This window comes from Natrix helvetica (genome assembly GCF_964273705.1).
Source record: "Natrix helvetica genome assembly, chromosome: 5".
NCBI classification, from domain to species: Eukaryota; Metazoa; Chordata; class Lepidosauria; order Squamata; family Natricidae; genus Natrix; species Natrix helvetica.
In genome coordinates, this window is record NC_138551.1 from 65942867 (window position 1) to 65970375 (window position 27509).

At 39.0% G+C, this 27509-nt stretch overlaps 1 protein-coding gene across 1 annotated transcript; it reads right to left on the reverse strand.

Moving 5' to 3' along the window:
• Window positions 1–1971: 1971 nt before the first annotated feature.
• OAT (ornithine aminotransferase) lies at window positions 1972–26763 on the reverse strand. Its single transcript, XM_081955456.1, has 10 exons — window positions 26616–26763; window positions 20619–20837; window positions 12323–12547; window positions 10714–10809; window positions 9361–9488; window positions 7773–7895; window positions 5707–5835; window positions 4312–4425; window positions 3466–3610; window positions 1972–2585 (listed from the first exon to the last, which is right to left on the reverse strand). Exons 2-10 carry the CDS (start codon window positions 20815–20817, stop codon window positions 2425–2427), a joined length of 1320 nt encoding a protein of 439 aa, XP_081811582.1. The 5' UTR covers window positions 20818–20837; window positions 26616–26763; the 3' UTR covers window positions 1972–2424.
• Window positions 26764–27509: the final 746 nt, after the last annotated feature.

The window sequence follows — 27509 nt, forward strand, 5'->3', positions numbered from 1 at the left end:
TGGGAGCTGCAGACAAGATTTTCAGGACTTTGTATGTCCCTCAGCTGCTTATCATTAAATTAAAGATGAAAAACACCTGGCCCGTTTACAAAAGCCCTTTTAAGCAGTTGGCTCAACCCAGCTGTAACAGCTGACCCACCCTAACAAACATCAGTAAAAACACATTAAAGAGCAAGCAAAGATGAAATGGATGGTGTTCAAAATCTTTACGATCAGTGCTACAAGATTTGGGAGAAATGTATAAATAACTGAAAATTTACTATAAAAGGAAGAGAGAACTATAAGGTAGGGGAGGAATCCCTGGTGCTCCCTAAACTGGTTTGTTTTCTTGCAGATATTTTGTTACCAAACTAGCACTGGTGATGTTACCTAGTTTGGTGATAAAACATCTGCAAGAAAACAGCCAAGCTCCGAGAGCACCAAGGATTCTTCATTTCAACACTGAGCTACAAATATTCTCTATCAGAGAAATATAAATCTAACTAACACATAAAATAAGTGAAGAATTTGGAACCCCCAGTCAGTTTGGCCTGTAAATGCTTGGTTGGTTGGGGGGGGAGGGGGGTTGACAAAATGGCAGGTGCTGTGATGCAATCTGCATCCTGCCTGTTTTGTACCTGTGCTGTATCAGGTATATGTAAAAAAGAGAGAGAGTTGGGATCACAATGCCATGCCTACCATTTTAGTTCTTGAACCTTACTCCTTGCAGGTGCCAATGGACATAATAAATAATTTCATAATGCTGACACCTTTGTTACTTTGGCCAGCTTGCCTCACAAGTAACTCATAATTTACAATTTCAAGAAAGTTCTATATTACTTGTGTTACAGAATTTGTTCTTAACAAAGGAGCATGGTTATCAATTGTTCCTGTCACCAGCATGTAAACACTATCAGAAAAAGGATAATGATCAATTGTTCAAAATGTATTTTGAAAGGAGCAACTGTGTGTGTGTGTGTTGATTTCCAAACACTTTGTTACCAGGCTAGGTAACATCTTCAGCGGTGTTTAGGGAACATCAGTGTTCTTCTGTTTATAAGGGTTTCAGGTATGGGTGTATCAAGTGAGGGACTTGTGATGAGTCAGTTGTGAGTCTTGTGATGGGTCTTGTGATAGGGACGTTACATCAGGTCTTGGTCATTGGAAGGTGAACTGCTGGTGGGGAGGGTTGCATGGATTGGTTGAGGGTCGGTGCTGTCTCTGGTTGGCTGTGTGGTTGATTTGGATTCTGAGGGTTTCGTAGGCTGGTGGTAGGCCAATGTGTCTGTTGATAGAATTGCTTGTGGAGTGCTATCACAAGACTCACTGATGACTCTCAGCTGACCCATCACAAGACCCTCACTTGACACAGCCACATCTGAAGCCCTTATAAACAAAAGAACACTGACACTGACGTCCCCTAATCTCCACTGAAGATGTTACCTAGACTGGTAACGAAATCTTTGGAAACCAACCCACAAGCTCAGGGAATGAACCTTTACCCCCATCCTACACAAGGCAGGACGTATGTAGTAAATCTCCCCATTTCTAGAACCAGAACTACAAAGGAACATTCTCAGCCAAAGGGCTAGCGGTTCTGAGCAAGATACTTTTGTATTAAGAAAGAGCCAACATTTTCAAAATGTGATTTCAACAACATCAACAACAACAATAAATTTGCTGTTGGGAGTTTTCAATATGAATCCTGATAATGAAATTGCAAATCTCTTGTACAATATCTTCAATATTATTCTTAAAGCTTTCATCTGCAGACTAAAACTTAAAAATAGGAATATTAGTTTTAGAACCATACTGAAGTTCCCAATGATTTATAACTTACAAAGTCACACATCTAGTAATGCACGCACAGTATCAGTAGGTTGTTAATTTATGCATGTGTTAGTAATGAGAAGCTGCTTGTATTTCATCCCATTGGATCAGTCTTTATGAATTGGTACTTTTTTTCAAACAATAAAGCATTCTAATACTCCCTTTTCTCAAAACTAGGATTTATTTAAAGATTACAGTCATTATCCCCCAACAACTAAGATTTCACGTTTTGGCACAAAATGGAAAAAAGAATGTCCATAATAATTTTTTTAATGAAAAGTTTCATTAGATGTAATATTTGGTACAGGAAGGTATATAATTTATACTTTGGCTGAAATGTAACTATTCAAATTACAGTTCATTAAAAGAGATTGAACAAATAGTCCACAAACTGAAAAAAAGGGAAGAAATTTAGTCTTTTTTTTTTCCTTTAGGTCCATTATAAAATAAATGTTTCAGTTTGATCTTCAAAGGCTGCTTTTTTGTGGCTGAAAAGAGCAAAAAATTAAATAAACCAGGAAGAATCAAGCTGAGCTCGTGCAATACCATGCTTCAGCTACAGCAGTTTGCCATCTGATTACGGGCAAAGGTACGGGCACAGGGCACAAGACACCTTCAAAAAGAGAGGAGGGTTTTGTGGATAATATCAGTGCACTCTCTGATCTCATCTTCCTTGATTACTAGTGGGGGAGCCAACCGGATTATATCTCCATGTGTTGGCTTGGCCAGCAGTCCATTGTCACGGAGTCTCAGGCACACTTTCCAGGCGTCCCAATCTTCAGAAAGATTAAAAAGAAAAAGATTGACAATTTTTCCTTAGAATCCAAATGTAATACAATATGAAGCACATCACAAATAGGTTGCAGTTTTATTTGGTTTCATTTCCGGTGAGGAGACAAAACAATTTTGGAAGAAGGCTGGAACTACTGTATGGCTGTATGGAGGCAACATACTTTGGGGTGTTAGACTTTGCTGTAAGTATATTGATAATGTGAACTTGGCAAGAGTTCTCTTGACATTTTCCCTTTTGCACCTATGCCGGAAGCCCTTCCTCAAGCTGATACCCTCCTGATATATTAAACTTCAATTCCCAGAACTGGTAAACTCCATTTCAGCTCTTGTACATCACTCCCTCTTTACAGGCTGCCTAGATATTTTTGTGCTTTAAGGCAGAGGTCTCCAACCATTGCGGACTGGCGGGGAGAGGGGAGACTGGATGATTCTGCATGGGCGACAGGACAGCATGCACACGCAGCTCCATTTGCACCAGCAACGGGCATGCACACTTGCCAGTCACACAAATGGAGCTGCACTCTCACCCGCCCACTATGCGCACAAGTGGAGCTGTGCACAGGCTCACCCACCACTTCCATGGTCTAGTTCCAAACAGGCCACAGCCTGATAATGGACCATTGCCCGGAGGCTGGGGACCCCTGCTTTAAGGTAATGTGACGAAGGTGTGAGGATAGGGGGAGAAAACCACCTTCCCAGTTAAGCTACACCACTCTGATTCCTATCAAAGAAAGATAGAAGGAAGGATGCACTGAATATTTGGGTGTTGCTTTAGAACTGGTCCTGCAAATCTCCCTTGAAGGAATGATGAGATGGACTTTCTATCACAATGATGATGGTAGCACAATATAGTGATCATTTTACCTTTAGTTTCCCGAATAACAATAGCATTCAACAATCCTTTTCCCCTGACTTGAGTGACAATATCTGATGGAGTCTTCATCAGCTCGTTTCTCAATAGACTGCCCATGACGTCTGCATTTTTAACCAATTCCTCTTCTTCAATGACCTAAAACATTTTAAAAATAAAGTTGAAAAGGATGAACACCAGCGATATCATAATAATTTCAATATGAAGTTTAATATGGAATAGCACTATGACAGGCAATCGAGAGGTTCCCAAAATTATGTGTGTCTTTTTTCAAAAGACCTAAAACAAACTACCATATTTTTTGGACTATAAGACTTATAGGAGTATAAGAAGCACCATGATTTTGAAGAGATAATTTTTTTAAAAAAAGTTTTTGCACTCTGCAGGCCTCCCAAGCCCTCTGCACGCCTCGTTTTTTGAAAGAAAAAAAAAAGATGGGGCATGCAGAGCTTTGGGAGGCTTGTAGAGTGCTCCTAGGGGCTGGGGGGGGGGGGCAAAAACGAGCAAAAAAAGGCCCGTTTTTTGCTCATTTTTGCCCTTCTCAGCTCTCAAGAGCAGCTTGCAAGCCTCCCAAACCATCTGCATGTCCATTTTTGCAAATGGGGTGGGGTCTCGGTAGGCCAAAAATGCTATATTCAGTGTATAAAGACGCACCCAAATTTTCACCCTCTTTTGGGGGGGGGAAAAGGTGTCTTCTACTCCAAAAAATACGGTATGTAGAATTACTTTGCAGTATTTGTTAGTATCTGTGTCTCAAAACCTGCAAGTTTCAAGTTATCGAAAAATCCCAGTGTATTAACAAAGGTTTTCCTGAAGGCCTCAAATCCTTACGTGCATACCTCAAGTGCTGCCATGGCCACTCGGCAAGCCAGTGGGTTCCCTCCATATGTAGAGCCATGTTCGCCAGGTTTTATGGTGAGCATAATTTCATCATCACACAGAACTGCTGATACCTGTGGAAGCAGCATGATTGAGAAATTTTAAAAAAATGATTTTTTTTCCAAAATATTTTTTTGCCTACCACTTAAAATACCTGCCGTATACAGCTAAAGGTAGCCACGTAGAGCAGTTCATTTCTTAGGTGTTAATTCAATGTTGTGCTGCCATATTGCTTCTCGGGAAATGCTAGTGCTGCATCTGCTTCTAACAATATCTTGGGAAAGTGTCCTGGATCAGCAGTGCTAAAAGTTTCTCCAATTATTTTCGCTGCAGCCCTAGCCAGTGCCAGCCCAAGCCAGCTACTATTTATTTATTTATGTTTTCAATTTGTATATGCTGTCCATCTCAAATCCATGCTTAGCACATCAGGGTTAAAAGATAATCTAAAAAAAAAACCCCAACTAGATACATAGCAACAGCAGCTGAAGTAAAAACAGGCCAACACAACCAAAGTATAGGCTCAGCCCCACCTCCTGTCCTTCAATTATTTAAGTCTTTATGAAAGGCCATCAGGGTCGGAGACAAACTAATCTCTCAGGGAATGATATTCCAAAGGGCAGGAGTCATGACAAAAAAAGACTCTCTTCCTGGCCCTCGCCAGACAGCATTCCTTAGCAGAAGGATCATAGAGAACGTTCCGCCATTTTAGTCCCTCCTGCTCAGCTCAAGGCTGTAGTTCATTTCTAAGTTACCCTTGGAAGCCCAAATGATTCACCAATTAAGATTTTAATGTAATCCTATGCTTGGAACTAAGCCCCATAGAGTTCAAGGAAGCTTCCCCTCATGGATTTATCTCAGAAGTTACAACCCTCCACACAGGTTCCAGCTCTTCTTGAATTCAGTCAGATATATCTATTTTGCAGCAAATGCATGCCCATCAAGGACAACAGACTATCTCAGCCCTATAATACTAAAGACACACTGAAAATTCTTTTCTAACAAATTTGGTCTTATTTAAATCCATGAAACTTGTAAGTTCCCTGTTCATGTTTTCTCTCCCTCCCCCCCCCCCTTTTCTTTGTTCATCTTTCTTTTTTCCCTTTTTAAAAAGTGTTTCATGAAAATAAAATATATATAATTTTTAAAAAGCAACTCCTACCTCAGTATATAGAGATTTTTTTCTACTAAGATCTTTTTTAATGCAAATAGGAAAGATTTGTGAAAGTCCTGCCATGCTGTAACAACTTTAGGGTTGGAATGTAGTTCAGCATTCCACAAATTGCTCTTATTTATGATTAATCTGTTCAAAAATTCAAAAACAAATTCAGAGTACTTAAAGAAAAACCAGTACTTACAGGATAAACCCCTCCAGATAGCGCCTTTCCAAGCAAAACCAGGTCAGGTCTAACATTTTCATGATCGACGGCTAACATTTCTCCTGTTCTGGCTAACCCAGTCTGAATTTCATCAGCAATAAAGAGCACCTGTTAATTATAAAGAGAATCAAACAATAGCCTTGTATGGAAATTCAAGAATTAATATTTCTACAACATACCAAGTTTATTCTAATATTCCAAACAACTCTATTCCAAGAAGCTAATACGATCATACCACAAAGAAATATAATATACGTATATTGCATAATTTTTAGTGAGGAGAGGCATCCTGGAATCACCACTTTCAATATTCAATTTTGTATCTGTCTGTCTGCCAATCAATCAACAGAACTACTATACTACTATATAACTACTATATAGAACTAATGGCTATAGACCATTAGTTAGTTTTGGCTCTGTGATAAATCAATAGAGTATGGTCTATAGCCATACTCTATTGATTTATCACAGAGCCAAAACTAATTAATTAATTTAGGGTTAAATTAATACTATAAGAGCTGTCCAATGGTTCAGATTTGTGAGGGGAAAGGTGGTTTGGAGGTAGCACTTGTCTGCTTGTTATACCTGTTGACAACTGCTTAAGGAAACTGTTCCTTTTATAAGGCTCACATGTTAACAGGTGTGACCACTTGCACCAAATCATTTTTTTACCTTTCAAAACTGCCACATGGCCCTAACATCTGCTGGTTAAAATCATCTATTTCAAAATAATGTACCCCATTTATAAATGTAAGTGATCCCATCTGTATATAGAAACCATTCTCTCAGTGCATATTCCCCTAACAGCAGAAAGAGCAAAAACATGATGGAAGCAGAGAAGGGTGAAAAGGGGAAAACAATACCCAGATGGATAAGAGGGAAGGAGGGAGGGAGGGAAGGGGGCAGGGAGGGAGGGAGGGAGGGAGGGAGGGAGGGAGGGAGGAAGGAAGGAAGGAAGGAAGGAAGGAAGGAAGGAAGGAAGGAAGGAAGGAAGGAAGGAAGGAAGGATTCTAAAAGACTAATCTTCAAAAATACCCATGCATTTCAGCAGAAAAATTCTCTAGTCCTTTATAGCTGCTGCTAATCCTTTGTTTTAACTGTACGGAAGTTGATAATATGTGCAAATTTTTATCTGACCAACTATTATGCAGCTATAACTAAGAAACATGTTTAATATAAAAATGCCACCAATATTCAACCATGCTGTAACCAAAAGTAAACAAAGTTGCTAAAACAGCCCTGTCAACAAAATGAGTTAGTAAAGGCCATTTACTAGTTGATTAAAAATGGGTTAAACATCCAAGCTTAAGAACACATAAAGCCTACGCTTCTGTCTGCTTCAGATAGGCACAGAGCAGATAAGATAGTAGAGTTGAGTAATGTGTCCTTTGAGAAAAAGATTCCAACAGAACAATGCAAGCATCACTATTGAGAAAAGGGAACACTGGTTTTTCAAAATGTGTTATACTATTAACGCCAAGGCATTTTGTTTTTTTAATACCTAAAATGTCAATTTTTTATACTTTAAGGCCTCAGAAGCTTTAAGAGAAAGTTTTTAAAAGTTGCCACCAAATTACTAATTCTGATTGAAAGAAAAAGGGGAGATTATACATAGTGAATATTCTATTAATTATATTTAATCAAAGGTTCTGTCATTTTAAATGCCCTGAAATTAAATTAAAACCAATTTTAGTTTTGTGTTCTCACCTACCCATGTTTATATCCTGCCTTTGCCTAGTTTTGATAATGCAGTCTCCAGCCTAGACATAGCTACATTGTAGCCCAGTAATGGTTTAAGCACTGAATACAATAACAAAATCTAGAAAATATATCATTCTGCTCTAAAAGATAATATCGTGTCAGTTAATTACAAAGCTTGTATTCTCGTTTCAGAACATCTGACAACGTGAATTGTTAGTTCATGAAAGTTTATGACTTTTAATGAAATTTGCTAGCCTGAAAAGGTGTTACCAGATCTCTTTTGATTTTTGACTTCCTTAGACTAACATGCTCTCTTACAATGTCTTTTGGGTACAATCACTTACATTGTGCTTTGTGCAAAGTTCTCGCACTCCCGTGAGATAACCTTTCTCAGGAACAATCACACCAGCTTCACCTTGAATCGGTTCTACCATAAAGGCCGCAACATTGGGATCTTGAAGCGCACGCTAAAAGGACAAAAAACATTTGTAGAGTAATCAGAATCACGAAATACAACTCAGAAGAGGGGTAATTCTAGTCTTGGATAAGATCCGCAACCAAGACATACTGAATCTTATTTCAGAATAGGTCAGTTCACACCAGATTCTTTTAAATCAGCGGTTCTCAACCTGTGGGTCGGGACCCCTTTGGGGGTTGAACAACCCTTTCACAGGGGTCACCTAAGACCATCGGAAAACACATATTTTCCATGGTCTTAGGAACCGAGACATCAATTTTATGGTTGGGGGTCACCACAACATGAGGAACTGTGGTAAAGGGTTGAGGCATTGGAAAGGTTGAGAACCACTGTTTTAAGTGCAGATTTAAAACACACAAGCATATGTCACCATCCATGCAAAGAGTTTGATTTGGTGGCACTTTAAATTAACAATGGTTTGAAATGTTCTCAGAGTGAGAAATGCATAGAATAGCTTTATAAAGTGGAATGCTCTTGAGAAAAAAAAACTGCATTAGTTTAAACAATACCTGAAAAATATATGCCAATGAATAGCCCTTAATATTCCTCTTCTCCAGTTCTCAGTGGTAAAATTTTGAAGGGCACATTTGGTACTAACTTTACCAAAAGTTGAAAATTTCAGTTAGAAACAAGTGAAACTTGTAATGAAAAGTTAGCCCCTTCACGTCTGCCTCTCTCCTTCCTCAATCTCTGATTCGCATACTTTTTGTATCTTTGCCTCATTTTCATTTTGCTTCAGTCTCCTTTGTGCTTGTGCTATCCACCCTCCATGCCTTCTCCGCAAGTTGAGACATAACATCTCAGTCCCTCACCATGAATCATATTCAAATTGGCGTAGGTTTTCGCGGCCAGTGTCAGTTGGGCAGCATTGGGTTTCTAAATCCTGAAGCCCAACACTGACTATGTTCATATTGTTCAATAGGTTGTACGCCATCCTCACATTCTTTCCTCCTTTCAACATATATCGTACATGCCCAGTTCACCTTTTCAATTCTGAAGTGCTTGCTTCCATTTTAAAGCATTTTATTGAATTCTGCAATACGTATCAATATAGCGGAATCCTTCTTTTTGTCATATTTGGCTCCAAAGCAACTGGTGTGGGAACTATTTGGATCCCAGAAGGATTTTTCCCACTTGATAGACAGAGAGGATGGAGTTTTGTGCATAATTCTATTACAAACTATTATAAAACCAGTTTCTTTTACTAAGCCATGTGCCCTTATGCTGAAGCAGTTCAATTCTATCACCAGTCTATGAGAAAATTCATTCATATGCAAGTCCACATCTCATAAACAGGATTACTTAGAGGAACCTCTGTGTGCAACTTTAATAGTTAAGACATTAGTCAGAACCAGTTCTGCAAAAACTATTCCAGTCTTCCAGGAGAGCTTCCCTAAAACGAACACACATTTAGCTAAATATCTTACAACACAGATTGGGAAATTGTGAAGTACCTCAAGAGCAGGCAAATCATTGTAGGGAATTACTTCAAAACCTGGCATAAATGGTCCAAATCCATCATAGCTGGAAGGATCTGTAGAGCTTGAGATTGCTGATAATGTTCTTCCCCAGAAGTTGCCAGCTAGTAGGGGGAGAAGAAGAGTGCACCAAGAGAAGTAATTACAGTTACTGTTCAGTTATGCAGATAATAAAAGGTATGAGTAACTATACTTTCAAAGAAACATTGTCACCTTTATTATTATTATTCGATCTATATAAATATAGATCAAATTCCTCCATCTTGATGATTTCTGTCGCAATTTTACTCCATTTGTTTTTGATACCATCCTAACACTGTTTAACCTACATTTTTCATTTCCAACTATAACAGAATGCTGCTATCTAATATAGACCCGTAAGAAGGGACATTCATCTTTACATTATTAACACCTTGCAATATAATAACACTAAGGTCATGAATGGCAAACAAAAGCAATTAAAAGTTGGTGATGACTGAGTGCATGGAGTACCAAACTAACTGGAGCAGATCCCAAAGCAGCCTTTAGCCTTGTTTTCTATTGTTATGATGAATGGAACAATACATTATATATTTAATTTAATTAATTATATTATAATTTTGAACTTTAAATTACATGTCTGTCATAAACCTCCAGCACTACTATTACAACTAGTCTTCAACTTACAACCACAATTGACCCCAAAATTTCTGTTGTTAACTGAGACATTTGCTAAGTGAATTTTGCCCCCCTTTACAATTTTTCTTGCCACAATTGTTAACTGAATCACTGCAGTTGATAAGTTAATAAGCTGGTTATTAAGTAAATCTGGCTTCCTCATTGACTTTGCTTGTCAGAAGGTCAAAGGGGATCACAGCAACGGTCATAAATATGAATCAATTGCCTAGCATCTGAATTTTGATCACATGATCATGGGGACGTTGCAAGGGTTATAACTGTGAAAAACGGTCCTAGGTCATATTTTTCAGTGCTGTTGTACCTTTGAAGAGTCACTAAATGAACTGTTGTAAGTTCCAATTAATCTATTCACAACTGCAGTTTCAGCTTGACAGCAACTAAGATTTGTCTCAATGCCATAGAAACTTGCAACAGCTAACACATTCATTACAAATGCTATTTTATAATAATAACAAGTAACACACTGCATATTTTTGGAAACAGTATGACACATTAAGATGTCATGCTTGATGTTTAACCAAAACACCCAGAATCTCTTCTTAAATGCAAAAGTATTCCTCGTCTGATGTTTTGCGCTGATGTTTCATTTGCTGGCTGTGGAGTGCTTTCCCTTTACTGTTGCTTTTCATAATCTGTAATTGGATTACTCACCTGCAAAAATAATCTTTGCTTTGTATTTTGGAATACCTTTCACTGTGTAAGCCCATTTACGAGCCAGCTTGCATGCTGTTTCTCCAGCCTCCACACCTAAGACAAAGAACACACATATATAACAGAGATGGGAAAGAAAACGGGAAATATTTAGAGGCCATGGTGCTCTCTGAATTTGGTTTGCTTTCAGACATTTCATTAACTGACTAGGTAACATCATTAGTGCAAGTGAGGGTGGGATTTGCTCCCTGTTTAAAGACAATAGCTTGCCTTGCCAGTGCTGTTGGGGTTATAGGTTTCTTCTTGGTAGTTCCTTGATTGTGGTACTGCTTTCTACTTGCTTGTTTCTCTGGTGCTAATCCCTGTTTATCGGGTTGTTGGTTGCTGGAGAGAATATGTTCTAGTCACATAGACACATAGAGACATATATATACCATTCAAAAGACGCAATAAAAAAAGCTCAGAAAGAAACAAAAAGACCAGTCTATTCTATTCTTATTTCTTTATCCAGCCTCCAGTAGATCTGTGCTGCTGTCACTCTTGTTTATACTGTGATGTTGTTGGAAGTCCATGTAGCAGCTTCATGGCTGACCCTGTTTGGGCTCAGAAGTAAGGACTGGCTTGCGTAGCTCTTGGATAGGAGACCAACATATAATACCAGATTTGCAGACTAAGGTAGGAGGTTTAAAGATAATCCAAACAAAGCATTGGCAAACCATACCCACACTATTGTGAAAAAAGAAAAGTATATTTTTCAGGCTTTTTCAGGGGTCAGGCACTATCATAGGATTTTTCCATGATAGCACCTGGTATGCCCAAATATGGGAGGGAGCATACTGCTTCCCTTTTGCCTTTCAGATCCACCCTAGGAGCCTTCCAGGCAGGAAACCATTTTTTTGTGTTGCATTTGTGCTAATAAATAAAGGGAGACTAGTATAGATCTATTTCAAGCTATTTAGCTCTCATCAGCTAGCCATACCCTTACTGGGATTTGAACCTGGGCTGTTTTTACCAACTGGCAAATTATGACTTTGGGTAACTAATTTAAGATTTTTTTTAAAACCTGAAAATGTAAACCAATAAGATAAAAATAACAGAAAAGGACACAGAACCTCCATCATACAGAGATCCAGAAAAGTAAGGAAGTAAGAAAGTCATGGCTGGGGGGGGGGGGGACCTTAAAAACAAAGGCATCACCTGATTCTTGAGAAATAAATAAAAATGATGGAGTATGGTAGTTTTATTTGTACTTTTCTTCTCAAGGGGGCATGTGAGAGGTTGATTCCCCACAGGAAGACGATCCTAGTTGGGACATGGAGGAATCAGCACCATGCAATGTATTTCGATTTTTTTTAATGTTTGTCATTGTTTTTACTTTATTTTAAAGAGAGGAGCAGGCATATAAATTGAATGAGTGACTAAACAAAGGAACAAAGTCATTCTTTCTCTTAATGGGATCAGAACAGACACAGAATGTTGTGTCCAACCAGACTTCCGTGGTGCCGGGAACAGGGTTCATATTTTAGAATTTGCAGCTTGCTTCTGTAACACAGATGTTACCCAGATGCTTATTTCCATTCTGATTGGAGGAGTGGTCAACAAATGTTACCTGTGTTCATTGGAAGCACTTTGTTGTATTTGAACATTTTCGTGATATATTCTTCATATTCACCAAGCACGTCATTATAAAATGCTCTTGAGGTAAGAGTAAGTTTTTCACACTGGGATTTCAAAGCTGCTATAATCTTTGGGTGACAGTGGCCTTGATTGACAGCGCTGTAAGAACTTAAGAAATCAAAATATTTTTTGCCTTCTACGTCCCATACGTAAACACCTGGAAAGGAATTAAAACAAGCAAAATTTAGTTGTTTCAAGATGTTCTATCTGCATGAAAAAAAAATTAAGCAGCTATCAATTGACAGGTGACAAATACAGTACAAGTAGTACTCAACTTATAATAGTTCACTTAGTGACTGTTCAAAGTTACAACAGCACTGAAAAAGTTGTCTTACTTATGGCCATTGCAGCATCCCCATGATCATGTGAGTTACATTTGGATGCTTGACAACTGGTTCATCTTTGTGACAGTTGCAGTGTCCCGGGGTCATTTGATCACCTTTTGTGACCTTCTGACAAGCAAAGGTCAATGGGAAAGCCAGATTCACTTAACAACCGTGTTACTAATTTAACAGTTGCAGTGATCCACTTAACAACTGTAGCAAGAAAAGTTGTAAATTGGGGCAAAACTCACTTAACAGGTTTCTCACTTAGAAACATAAATGTTGAGGTCATTTGTGGTCGTTAAGTCAAGGATTACTTGTACTGCTGGAAGTTGAAATCATATTCTCGATCACCTAAATCCGACCGAACAAAATGAGATTTACTTTTAAGTAATTGTGCAGAGGCTGCATTGAAAGTCATTTATCTGATAAAACTGTAGCTACATAATCAAGATTTCTAAACAGCACAAAGACGCTTTGTAAATGAAATTATTTGTTTAGCAAAACTTAATCAGAATGACAATAGTACATAGTTCATCTTTTCTCATTTCGGGCAAGGTTTGAACACAAAAAATAAAAGTTTATCTTTTATAGCCTGGGTTGCATTCACAGAAAATTAACTCCGTGAATAGAGTGACAACGTAATATAAATGAACGTGCTGTGACAAAATCTTCTGATACTTAGACCACGTTAAAGTCTGGAAATTCAAGTTGATAAAACGAAATACCAAGAATGATCCTCTTCCTTTGAAAATGATTCTGGGCATACTTTTGCTACGAAAAACCTTCTCATTTGAGTGAACTGCCAGGTTTCTTCCTTCGTTAGCGCTAATCAGGGTTTACTTTTTTGAGGCATTCTATAGCAGGAGTTTGGGAGAATTCTCTACTCCATTATTTTCTCCCCATTCCCCAAGAGTGATAATGCAGGCTGGAACCAATAAGAAGAAGAGCTGCACACAATTTAGAAGCATCTCAATCCTGGTTTATGATCATCTGGCAGTGTCAACCGTAGATGGCATTCGATATTTTCATTAAGAGACATTGTCATTAATTGATACAGACATCAAGCACAAAAAATCCATTTCAAAGACAATAATTAATTCTTGTTTAAAACACCAGTTTCTAAATGACCAGCTCCCCTCTCCCCAAAATCAGGAAAACGGGAGGGCATGATTTCTTCAAAGAGTGTGAGAAACCTACATTTCAGATGTGCCAAACATGCAGCCCATGGCCAGATCCAGCCCACGATAGGCCCAGACTCGTCCCATGGGGCTGTCCCAGAGATGGCTCATGCCATCTCAGTCCCCCTGGCTATGCTCACCCAGTCGGCTGTGACAACCAGGCCACGTCCACCCCAGCCCCCCAAGGGCAAACAAAATCCTGATGCGGCCTGCAATGGGATCGAGTTTGTCCTATAAATCTTGATGATTTGTCCTATACTTAGTCCATACCCTTTTTTTAAATTCATTGTCTAAAATGTAGTTTCTATCCAAATCTAACATAGGGTAGATCTTTCTGTTATACAATGAAAGCTCACAATACTCTTAAATGCAATTTCTAACCAAATTTAACATAGGGTAGATCTTTTGAGTTATAGGAAAGCTCACAACAGGTTTAAATGAATATCTTGCATCAGCTGATACAATGGCCCCAAGGGAAGGTTGCTTACTTTCACATTTGCAAAGTAAGCAGAAGACTAGAGAGCTGCATTTCTCTCCAGGATAACATGCTTCAGCCGGCTGCAAGATACCAAGAAAAAAAGCTGGGTATATCTAGTTTAATGAAAAGAAGAACTAGGGGAGACATGATAGCAGTGTTCCGATATCTCAGGGGTTGCCACAAAGAGGGAGTCAAACTATTCTCCAAAGCACCTGAGGGTAGAATAAGAAGCAATGGGTGGAAACTAATCAAGGAGAGAAGTAACTTAGAACTGAGGAGAAACTTCCTGACAGTTAGAACAATTAATCAGTGGAACAACTTGCCTCTAGAAGTTGTGAATGCTCCAACACTGGAAGTTTTTAAGAAGATATTGGATAACCATTTGTCTGAAGTTTCCTGCCTAAGCAGGGGGTTGGACTAGAAAACCTCCAAGGTCCCTTCCAACTCTGTTATTCTATTCTAAAACAACTGTGTACTTGTTCTTAAGGAAGCACATTACTTGTTATTTATCTAGTTGCCAAGCACACTGTCAGTGAGACAATATTATTCCACAAACCTGCTAATGTGCAGCTGTAAACCAGTAAAAGAGTTGACCTACAAACAGTTTCCAGCTGCTTGTGTTGTACAACAAGCTTTAATCTAACATTATGAGGCTATAGAGTAGCAAGAAAATAGTTAGACTTTGACACCGTTTAAGCTTCTAATTAAACCGATGATGACATTCACATAAAGTAGTGAAGCTTGCTAAAAGGCAGAGGCACCATAGATGAGGCGGTATGTGTTGTAAATTATTGGTGTCCTAAATCCTGGGCAGCCTTGTAAAATATGCTCTGTCTTTGTAGAAAGACAAAACCAAAGGCCCCGTAATTTTTACAACAGGAAACAGGAGGAGAAAGAGAGAGATGAGAGGGAAAGAATCAGATATTAAAATTTTGTTTCTGTTTACAGATTTTAGTATGAACATAAATCTCAACTGAAACTCTTATGCTAGTTTTATTTGGTTTATTCAGGTTATTCAGTGGATTAATACAAGGAGGAATATTAAGTGTTCCAACAGTCCCAAATACAAAAATAGATGGGGAAGAGGCATCTGCACCACATCAACATTTCTCAGACAATTAGTAGTATATCTCTAACAGGAAGGAGGCACCGGCTGGGGACATTTTCTGTATTTCTGAAAGCTTAAGCAGCATTCGAGAAAAGAATCTCGGTCAGAACTGACTCTTTCCATCGTTCTCTTGTTTATGGATGAAGCTGTAGCAATAGTCTCAGCTTAACTTCAAGAGGTCATCTCTACAGCTGAACTGTCTTGCCCAACTCTTACTTGTGACACACTATCTGATGAGTTTTCAAAATACTTATCTTCTTCTTTAAACATGATATGCTTTTGCAATAGCAGCCTTTGGACCAGTGATTTGCATTCCATTTTCCATAGGTCAACTACGTCTTTAACAAAATAACAGAGTTGGAAGGGACCTTGGAGGTCTACCAGTCCAACCCCCAGCTCAAGCAGGAAACTCTATACCATTTCAGACAAATGGTTGTCCAATCTGTTCTCAAAAACCTTCAATGTTGAAGCATCCACAACTCCTGTAGGCAACACGTTCTACTGATTAATTGTTCTCACTGTCAGGGAATTTCACCTTAGTTTCAAGTTGGTTTATAATTACTACAATTCTCATTATGGCTACAGATAAACTACAACTACAGATAGACCTCAGTTAACTACAGGAATCAGCAACTCTGCTGGTGATAGAAAAATCGCTAGACCATAGTGATTTATGAGAGCAGTTGTAGTCATTAATTGAATTGCATCTGGTCATTAAGCCTGTCACATGATTGGGCCTTCCTGTCAGCTTCCACGCTGTCTTGACTGTAGTGGCCCCCAACCTTTTGAGCACAAGGGACCAGTTCCGTGGAGAGGGGATTTTCCGTGGACTGGAGGGAGTGTGGTTTCATGTGTTGCCAGTCCACAGACCGGAGGTTGGGGACCCGTTTTACTGTACTTGTCAGAAACCAGCAGTGAAGCAAGCGGTGATCATGTGATTGCAGGACACTACAACCATGGCAATTACATGTTGGTGGGGTTAGGACTAGGGCTGCCTAATCATGATCACATTATTGTGGACACACTTGAATAGCCACAACTATGGTTATAAGTCTCCTCATTCAGCACCAGGGTAACTTTACATGGTCATACAAGTGGTTGCTAAGCAAGGATTAGCTGTACAGCAGTGGTGGGTTATGACCGGTATGCCCCGGTATGGGCGTACTGGTGGCTGCCGGGAGCACCAGGTACCATTCCGGTATGGTGCTCCGGAGGACCCAGCCGCCCGCCCATCCATGCTCCTTGCTGGTATTTGAGGTTTTCAGGACTTCTGAGCATGTGTAGCTGGAGCATCGCAGAGTGTCGCGGGCAGTAAGTACGCACGCGTGCTGCGCACGTTCATATGGTGGACACCTGGCCCCGTTGCACCGTACCGCCACTGCTGTACAGCCAACTTCCTTAACATATACATATAGCTCAATTTTTCCAGCCTAATGCTCACTAAATAAATGAGGCTGTAATGGCCTTGGGCAATATGACCAATAATATCATACAAGTAACTGTATCAGAAATATGCCAGGTAAATTCAGTTCTGAATTACATTTTCTCCCCACCAAGATCTATTAGGAGCATTTGTCAAGGGCTCATCAGCCCAGCAGCAATGAGCTTACAGGGAAAAGAAAAATGTGGATATTCATGCAAATATCTGGAACAGGCCTTCAGGAAAATTAGGAAAAATTTGTGCTGTACTCTTTAGCATACATGTGTCCAGTTATAGACACAGGTTTCTCTCACATGACACAGAGAGAGAGAGAGAGAGAGAGAGAGAGAGAGAGAGAGAGAGAGAGAGAGAGAGAGAGAGAGAGAGAGAGAGAGAGAGAGAGAGAGAGATGACAAGAGACAAGTAAGTCCTGTTTAATTGCCTACAATTTAATAAAAACAAGGTTATTTTTTCCTTCCTCAAAATAACATTGGCAGCATTTCAGGAAGTGAGCAATACTTTATATATGAAGTAAAATATTCTGCTTAGCTCTGAAAGCAGAGACAGGTCTCTCTCTCTCTGCTCCTGTCCCAACCTTGATTTTTCATGTGCACAGTCTATTACAATATTGTCAAGTGAAGATCACTCATACTAGAATTAGGATTTGGGGAGGAAAGGGGTGTTGGCTTATTAGGACTTTTGAAATTTTGAAAAGATAACGTGATTCTAACAAAATGACTGTAATCGGGAGACTGATATACTGTAGTTGGTTCACTGGAAGAGAAGTTTGTCTGCATCTGCTTCAACTATCATCAAGATGTTCCTTGCTACTCAGTGTATTTGGGTTCTTTTCCCCCAGACAGATGAGAACCATTGAAAATAATTACCATGTTTTCCCTTATAGGCCTGTGTGGAATCCAATGTATATGTCATAAGCATTTCCTGTACTGAGGTTTGACTGTGACATTTTCAAGGCAGATACATCTCTGAATGGATCCCAACTTTTCCAATGAAGACAGTATATTTCTGTCATTGTCAGTAGAGTTCTGTCGTTATTGGACACATCATTGTTGACGCTATATCAGAATCTGGTAAGGAGCCAACAGGTCGCCGAGTTGTTTAGTACCAAATACAGGTAGTCCTCAACTTATGACCACAATTGAGCCCAGAATGTATGTTGCTGAATGAGAAATTTGCTAAGTGAGTTTTGGCCCATTTTACAACTTTGCTTGCCACATGTGTTAAGTGAATCACTGCAGTTCTTGAATTGGTTGTAAAATGAATCTGGTTTCCCCATTGACTTTGCTTGTCAGAAGGTTGCAAAAGGGGATCATACGACCTAGGGACACTGCCACTGTCATAAATGTGAGTCAGTAGCCAAGCATCTGAATTTTGATCTCGTGTCCAATGGGAATGCTGCAACGGTCATAAGTGTGAAAAACGTACATCAGTCACTTTTTTCTGAGCCGTAGTAAGTTTGAACTGTCACTAAGTGAACCACTGCAAGTCGAGGACTATCTGTAAGGCTCAATGTGAATATAACACTTGTTTCTAATAAACTAACTACATTTTCCCTTTTTTTAGATACTCATTATGAAATAAGGGATCACTTCTAGTTTTACATGCATTAGTGAAAAATATCAGATCGATAAGGCAGGTATCCTCTTTTGTATTGTAGCTGTCAACCATGTCAGAAGCTGTTAAGAGGCAGAGAATACTTCTGACTTTCTCCAAAGGTTGAAGACAAACAACATTATTTTTGCAGATTCTTAGCATATATCAAATTACTTTGGCATGAAACATTGAAAATAAATTACTGAAGTATCAATGTTTAAAATCTATAGTGGGTTGCAGACTTACGCTACGGCATGTTTACTGTACAAAAATATTAAATGTCAATAAATGTCAATTGAGTACTAAAGGAATCTTTAGTAATAACTGGTCGTATCAGCCAGAAGCAAAGCCATTTACAAAAATTCTCTTTAGTGTAAAAACAGAAGCAAGCCACAGGCATCACACAGTGAAATATGAGTTGCTTTCCGGGATTAATCTATTGAAATGTGGCATTTACATGTTCTCCCAGCTTTAAAAGTGTTGATGCCGTATCCACTAAGCTGGTTGCAAATGCCAAGTCATACTTAGAAGGACACAAATAGAGAAAGAGCTATGGATTTTTTTCAATCAGTGATGTTGGTAGCCTATTTCCTATAACATAAATATAAATATATGCCAAATGTCACTAAAAAAGGAAAGATAGCAACCACAGGCAAAATGAATGTTTCGGTGCCAGATATACAAATTATACAAGCCATAGTCCAAAATGATTCTGTATCTTGCATGGGGACTGAGGGGAAAATCCATTTAGACTGTCACTGGGTGAATTCAAACATTCAATAATCCACAATTTTAGTTATTATTCGCTGTATAAAGCCGCCATGACTTAAGCCCCAAACCATAGTTAAATAATGATTGAGGCCATACAATAAGTTAAACAGAATAATAATAAATCATACAATAAGTTAAACAGAATACTAATAATAAAAAACTCAAGTTATGGTTTAATATATGTGAATCAAACCAATTCATCAAAAGGGAACAGGGAACCTAGAACACAAGCTGATATATCTGTTTGCCCCCATGCTACTATGCTCTATTTTTTACTGTTATCAATTTCCTTCATCCTGAACTTTATTCTTTACTCTACCTGAAACAGATATAAAATTCAGAGGAAGAATGTTATTCTTACTATAGCATCCCAGCTAACACTCCCTTAAAAAGCAAATTAATGGCAAAACGACAATTCCAGGTCACTTAAAGAAGAATGCCTCTCTCCCAGGAACCTTCCAGTTCTTCCATCACATTAATATCTTAGCTAGAAAAAGCTGCAGGATGCTTGTAAAACCTAGATGAGGAATCTTTGGGGCAGAGCATAGCCATTCTTTCACTCATCCATATGCATAAATAAGTTGCTAATACGGGGCAGCTGATGAGCAGAATGGGAGAACTTGATACTGTCAAACTGCTCATCATATTTCTAGTCACATGGCTGCAACATCAGTTATGAGAATGGCATCTAGCTACCTTATTTATTCAGTCATAAAGCTGCTTTTTAATATAATAAAAGAGATCAGTCTTCTCGACAGACATCCCAGCCAGTCCATTCCCACTTGCTCCTTATCACACATGAACTTATTTCTTCTCGTTTTCCGTAGATCGAGAGCCCTGGTGACGCAATGGTTAGAAGGCAGTTATTGCAGGCTAATTTTGCCCACTGCCAGCAGTTCAATCCTGGCCAGCTCAAGGTTGACTCAGACTTCCATCCTTCCGAGGTCGGTAAAATGAGGACCCAGATTGTTGACTCCGTATGCTGACACTGTAAACCACTTAGAAAGTGCTGTAAAAGCACTATGAAGTGGTATATAAGTCTTAAGATATTATTATTGCTAGATCTGCCAGCTAGCAAAAAAAAAAAAAAGGACTGATCTGACAGTAAGTTCTCTCCTTCTTCAGAGGGCACATGGGGAAAGAGAGGAGAAACAGCTCACACAGCAGCTACAGAGCCCTACTATTCCTAGACAGTCTCCCTGAACATCGTTATTTTAATGGGCAAGCACCTGCAATTAAGGGGAAGGAAAGTGAAAAATTAAGACCAATATAATCCAATATTATCTAAATCAGTAATGCTTAGAAACAAATCACATCAATTAAAAAGGTGTACCTTTTCCTTTTTCCAGTGCCACAGGCAGTGGGTGATAATTATGTGCACCATATTTAGCTTCACGCTCAAATATGTAGTCTGAGGATGGTGGGCCTTGGACTGTTTTCTTGGTTGCAACCGACGTAGCCGAACTTGCTGAAGTACGGATACCCTGACGCAGAACAGTCAAGCATTGTGGATGGGCCAGTTTAGAAAGCATGATTATAGTACAGTTGTAACCTGAAACCAAAGGAAAATGGTAAGAAATCTGTAGATTCCTAGGGAGCCACAGCTTTATCAGAAAAAGTATATATACAAAAAAAACCCAACCCATTTAACATTAAATCCCCGAAATAATAGTCAATGGATTCAGGAGTTTGAACAGTTTATTAACATTTTTGAAGCATTTTAATATGGTTCAAGCAAACTAAATATGAAGGAAACGGTTAAAACTTTTCCAAAACAGTGGGCAAATTTCTAAAGCAGCTTTTCCCAGGCTCCCACCCTCCAAATGTCTTGGAATGAATCACAGAGTTCATTGCAAGTGGCCACTGGAGCATGCTGAATTAGGAAAATTGTCCTAGAAATAAATTGGACAATGAGGAACATGAAAGACTCGGTCTCAGATTTCCATTCTCTACAAGATCCAGAGACACTCTGAACAAATGGGGCTATCCAGTGGCTTCTATTCTTTGTGATTGTGGTGACATGCAGACAATAACACATATGTATCAGTGTGTGCTTGAGAATCTCTTGACAGCTTGACAGAATGCAGTTAATGTTGCTAGTTTTTATCAATCAGAATAGAGCTCTTCTATTCTATCCATCAGAATTGGAGGTCTTCTAATCTCATTCCCTGCTCATGCAAGATACCATTTCAGACAGGGAGCTGTCCAGTCTCGTCTTTAAAATATCCAATGGTCTAGAACCTGCAACTTCTGAAGGCAAACTGCTCCATTGGTTAATTGTCCCCACTGTTAGGAAGTTTCTCCTTAATTCCAGGTTGCTTCTCTCTTTGATTAGTTTCCAGCCATTGTTTCTTGTCTTTCCCTCTGGTGCTTTGGAAAATAAACTGATCCCCTCTTCTTTGTGGCAGCCCCTCTAATATTGGAATACTGTATGATGTCATCCCTAGTCCTTTTCTGTGGACTAGCTATTCCCAATTCCTGCAACCGTTCTTCATACTTTTCAATCTCCAGGCCTTTAACCACCTTAGTTGCTCTTCTTTGCACTTTTTCCAAAGCCTCAACATCTTTTTTGACCAAAACTTGATGCAGTTTTCCAGAGGTAGTCTTACTATTAGAGGTACTAATACGTCATGTGATTTTTTTTTAATTCTATCTAGGCAAGATCTGTTTAATCTGTCCATATTTTAATCTTGTATTTTATATTTTGAATTTTATGTCATACAGTATGCCTTATTTTAATTGTGATGTTTCTGACGTGAATAAAGAAACATTCTCAATCTTCTCATAGATTGCGGGCAAGTGTGTTTCCGCAGAGGAATGGCTACTTGCTAGCAAGGGTGTTTGTGTATCAAAAGGTCATAAAGATGATTGAAACTGAATGACAGAATACAGGTAGTCTTCGATTTACAACAGTTTATTTAGCGACCGTTCAAAGTTACAATGGCATTGAAAAGTGACTTATGACTGGTTTTTCAGAGTTACAACCTTTGCAGCATCTCCAAGATCATGTGATCAAAACTCAGATTCTTGCCACCTGGTTCATACCTATGACTGTTGCAGCATCCTTGGGTCACAGGATCCCCTTTTGCGACCTTCTGACAAGCAAAGTCAATGGGGAAGTCAGCTTCACTTAATAACCTGGGCAAGAAATGTCTTAAAACGGGGAAAAACTCACTTAACAAATGACTCACTCAGCAACAGAAATTTTGGACTTAATTGTAGTCGTAAGTCGAGGACTACCTGTATATTACCTACTAGAATATATGTAACTTTTATCAGGGTTTCTTGACTTAGGTTTGTTTTTGTCAGCCCAGTTCAGTTTTCTCCTACCACTCAAAAATCATTTCCCTTTGGAAAGCTAGTTATTTAAAATTAACAGATTTCATTCCTAATTTTGCCCAGGCAAAATAGGAACAAGATTTTGCACAACTCCCTGCTTTGCTTTCGCAAGCCTGATCAGCTCGGAAAAAGGTTTCGCAACTTCCCCACCACGAAATGCTCATGACTTTCCTGAAGGGTTTCTAATCTACAATTTGAGAATCCTTGGGTTACCAGCATGCACGAACCTAACTAATTATGGTTTATCCAACAATCTTAAGATTAAACAAAGCATGGTTTAGCACAAGTCTGGGAAACATGTTTTGGGTTGGACCTATACTCTAGTATTATTTTCATATCTTTTGAGGCTGAGTGGCAAAGAAGTATGGCTATTCTACTTTCTAGGCCTCAGTTGAGTGGTGAATATGCAAATATATACAGAACAAAATACATGCATTAGTCTATGATACTTGAATCTCAAAAAAAAAAGTACAATAAAACATTGTAATTCTACTATTGAATTTTGGCAGTAAGATGTTAGTGGACTCGGGGAGGGAGGGACAAGATCTACATATGGATTACTGTCCACTAGGTAGGTCCACCAGATCAGGATATCAACTTGACAAATAAACTAAAACTGTATTTACTGAGATTAGCTATAACAACATAATATTGCGTCTGATTGCGCGGTACCTCCTCCTCTTTATTGTTCAATGAATGAAGTAGGTGACTGAGCCACTTCTTAACATTATCCTGACACCTCTGACTTTAAAAATGTTTTGGCCCCTATTGCTTTAGTAATAGAGTCTTCATATCTCCATCAAGCCCTATTTCTTGGGTGGCCATCCCAATGTGTGCACATTATGAATGGAAGCATCCTGAGTGTCACAATTCTCCCCCAGATGTCACATGATTCTGCACATTTACCTTGAACAAATATCCATTTGTCTGTACTTTTAATCTTTTGCATCATTCTAAGTAAAAAAAAATATCAGTAACATACCATAAATCTATTCTAAATAAATAAAGCTACCCTTGGAATTTCTCACCAAGTGTTGCAAGATAGAGGAAAATCACAGTGTTTTGCTGAAATACTTTAGTTTCTTATCTACATGTTCAAAGCTTTAGTTCAAATATGCTTGACATGTCACAAGTGGATTACCTGATCAAATATTAGCTAAATCTATCCACTGTTAAGCATCCTTGTTTGGCAGGCTCTAGAGACCTGCAAAGGGGCAACATGATAGAATCATTTTATAAACGTTCTCCTCTCCACAATTACTGCTGCGGATCGAAAAACCCTTCATAGATGAAAAAGGAAGATCAGACACTAGTACTGCATTACAGTTTTGACATACATATATATAAATATTTACAAGGAACTGATATTCAAAATAATACCTACTTGTTTATGATGTTATGCTTGATCAAGGAAATAATCATGTATGTCTCTGATACATGGGTAGAACAAGAAGCAATGGGTGGAAACTAATCAAGGAGAGAAGCAACTTAGAACTGAGGAGAAATTTCCTGACAGTGAGAACAATTAATCAATGGAACAGCTTGCCTCCAGAAGTTGTGAATGCCCCAACACTGAAAGTCTTTAAGAAGATGTTGGATAGCTATTTGTCTGAAACAGTATAGGGTTTCCTGCCTAGGCAGGGGGTTGGACTAGAAGACCTCCAAGGTCCCTTCCAACTCTACTATTGTATTGTATTGTATTGTATACTTCTATCCATATATTGCTAAAACTCTCATGCCTATAATCTTTAACAGATGAAATGGTGCATCATAGTGCAATGAATTTTGAACCAAGGTATTTCAAATGAGCTACTGTAATTAAAGAATATGTCCAAAATCTGGTTCCTATGCCTCTGTGGAATTGAAATTTGGCATTTTATGACGTAATATAAAATGTCATAAAACATTTCCTGCACCGATATTAAACTGCTATATAGTTCAGCGTAGGCCATTTTCAAGGCAGATGCAGCTTTGAAAGTATCCCAACTTTTCTCGGGAAAGAAGCACAGTAGAAGTTTTGTCACTATTGAGAGCATCGAGGTATCTGTTAAAGAAATATTCCTAAAAGGATGGCCCAGTGGGTCACAAGTTGTTTAGTTAAACATAAAACAAAATAATTTGCTATGGAAAGGATGCTTTTTTAAAAAAAATGACACATACCAAACGACTCTCCAAACCAGCCCCTTGTGTTCAAAGTGTCTTACCTTGATGGATATTTAGCTAAATGTAAATTATAAGGCTCCTTGAAAAGATTCAGTATTTTTGCAGTATTTCTGGATCAGCTAAAAATGTATTTAAAATCCTTCTAGTAATATGTTAATGCAAGATGACTACATACAAGAACAACACCCTTATCCATTGGTATCCGTATTTCCATATTCCTGGATAGTGCTAAGTAGCTTCCAAGAAGATTCTATAACTATTCTAGTTGTTCAGTATATATCAGTAAGTACTGCTGTTAATATTAACACGAGATACTAACGCGCTCCAAATATCTAGAGACTTCAAGGAAAAAGATCACATAAGATCTGGATGAGATCCAGGTTTAACACTGCATAATTCAAAGTTGCATCAGTCTGAATATTATAGGACTATAGAAGTCTGGCCATTCATACTTCCTCAAATTAGCTTGTTTTGTAAGAAAGGTGACACTAAGATTTGTTTTAATATTAAAATCTGATACACACACACACACACACAACTGTATGTTGTACAACTAAAACTTCTATTATAAAAACCAGATTTCCCCTTGCTTTAAAAGAATCAAAACTGAATTATATTACTCATGTAGCATATATACAATTTTTAATCCTCTTTACCTGGAAGGTTGAAAAGGCATTTTCAATATAAAGTAAAACCACTAAAAGTGGCCCCTTAAAAATCCCTTGTCATAGTTAATCCTTAACTATTTGGAACCAAGATATGTCCATTAATACAGTTGAATAATTAATCCCTTTTAATAGCCATACCTTGGTGCCAAATTGTTATACAAGACATAAAATTTGCCTCCAATATTAAAGGAAACAAATGGTGTTGATTTTAAAACATGCAAAATATGTTTTTTATGGTTCAAAACTTAGTCCCGGCATATCAGCCAGCATAGGACATACGTGGCCGAACAAAACAAACACTATTGTTTCTTGGGAAACTGGAAAACAGTGTGGAAATTTTGTTTAAGATGTATATCTCCCTTGCACCTTTTGGACATGTTGGTGTAATATCTCACAAAATCTCAAAAGCTTGTCTAACACGGGACAAAAATGTGTGTATACGTTTCAGACCTAATTAAATCAAATTGCTCTCAAAAACATTGTTCATCTCTCTCTCTCTCTGCCACCTCTGGATATTGGAACGGCTTGCCTTGGAAGAAGAGATTGCCACATCTAATAACCATAGTCATTGAAATCCCTATTCTTAGGTAAATGTTACAGTGTTTAAGAGATCCTCAGTAGATGTGTAGGAGGTTGCAACCCAATCTCCAGACACAGCCATCCCTGGAGACCTTTGATTTTTTTGCTAAAAATCGCAAATGCAGAGGACTGAAGGATGCTGTTATGCAGATATTTTTTCTTTTATCAAGACCGACTGAAGCTGAGTAAAACAGAATAAACCCTCTCAGTCACAGCCATTATACGCTCCCCACACTCCTGACATGCTCAGGATATATGATCGTGCTCCAGACCAATCAAATCAATCAATCAACCAACCAATCAATCAGAATAGAGATGGAAAGGAAGAGTAACCAAGGTGGCATAGAGTTCAACAGGAGGGCTTGGGAGGAAGTTATGCAACCAACAAGGCAAAAACTGAGATGGACTTTACAGGATCCCCCAACAGGAACAAGCTCTACCCGCATCTCCTCCAAGTACCAGCCTCTCTTTTCTCACCATTCAGAAACACCCGGGAAATGGACTTTGAGGAAAGTCAGCATCCTCTCCCTTCCCCAGACCCCAAACCGGAGGCTAACCGGAGCCCGATCCCTCCGCTGTACCTCCGAGATCCGGCTCCCTTTCCCCGGACTTCCAAAACCTCTCGAGGAAACGTCAGCGCGGCTTATCCCGGTGCCCGTCAGAGCGAAAAAAGGCCGATCACGTCACAAACCTACGAATAAGGCTTGCCGCCTGCGAGGTGCCTCATTGGTTTCGCTTCCCCGATCACGCCAATCACGGCGCGGCTTTGGTGCCGGCCTCCCCTAGCTTCCGTTTTCTATTGGCTGGCTCCGCTGTCCTTGACCTTTTTAGATCTTAACTCCCCTCCTAACCAATCAGTTTGTGCCAGTTTAAAAAAAAAATACCGTACCTTGGGTGAGAATATTCGATAGGCTAGCAGGGTCTCCTCCCGTTTGGAACCCCTGGCGCTTTTCCCCGCTGTAAAGTAATCACTAGCTCGAGTTGCTTTGCCGTGGGGGCATGGCTTTCCTTTCTGAAATTAGAAAGGAATCTGGAAAGGGAAGAACTGAAGGACTAGAAGTGACATGACAGCAGTGTTAACAATATTTAAAGGGCTGCCACAAAGAAGAGGGTGTTAACTTATTCTCCAAAGCAAGGCAAGAAGCAATGGTTGGAAATTAATCAAGGAGAGAACCAATCTAGAAATAAAGAGAAATTTCCTGACAGTTCCAACAGTGGAACGACTTGCCCCCAGAAGTTGTGAGTGCTCCAACACTGGAGGTTTTTAAGAAGAGATTGGACAACCCTTTGTCTGAAATGATATAGGGTTTCCTGCTTCAGCAAGGGGTTGGAGTAGAAGACCTCTAAGGTCCCTTCCAATTCTGTTCTTCTAAAGTGTGGAAATACTGCGTGAAGAAAGAACTAAGCCATTCATTCGAAATTTAGTCCCTCCAAAAGATGTGGATGTGCCCACAATCCATTCTGTCTTAAGAGAA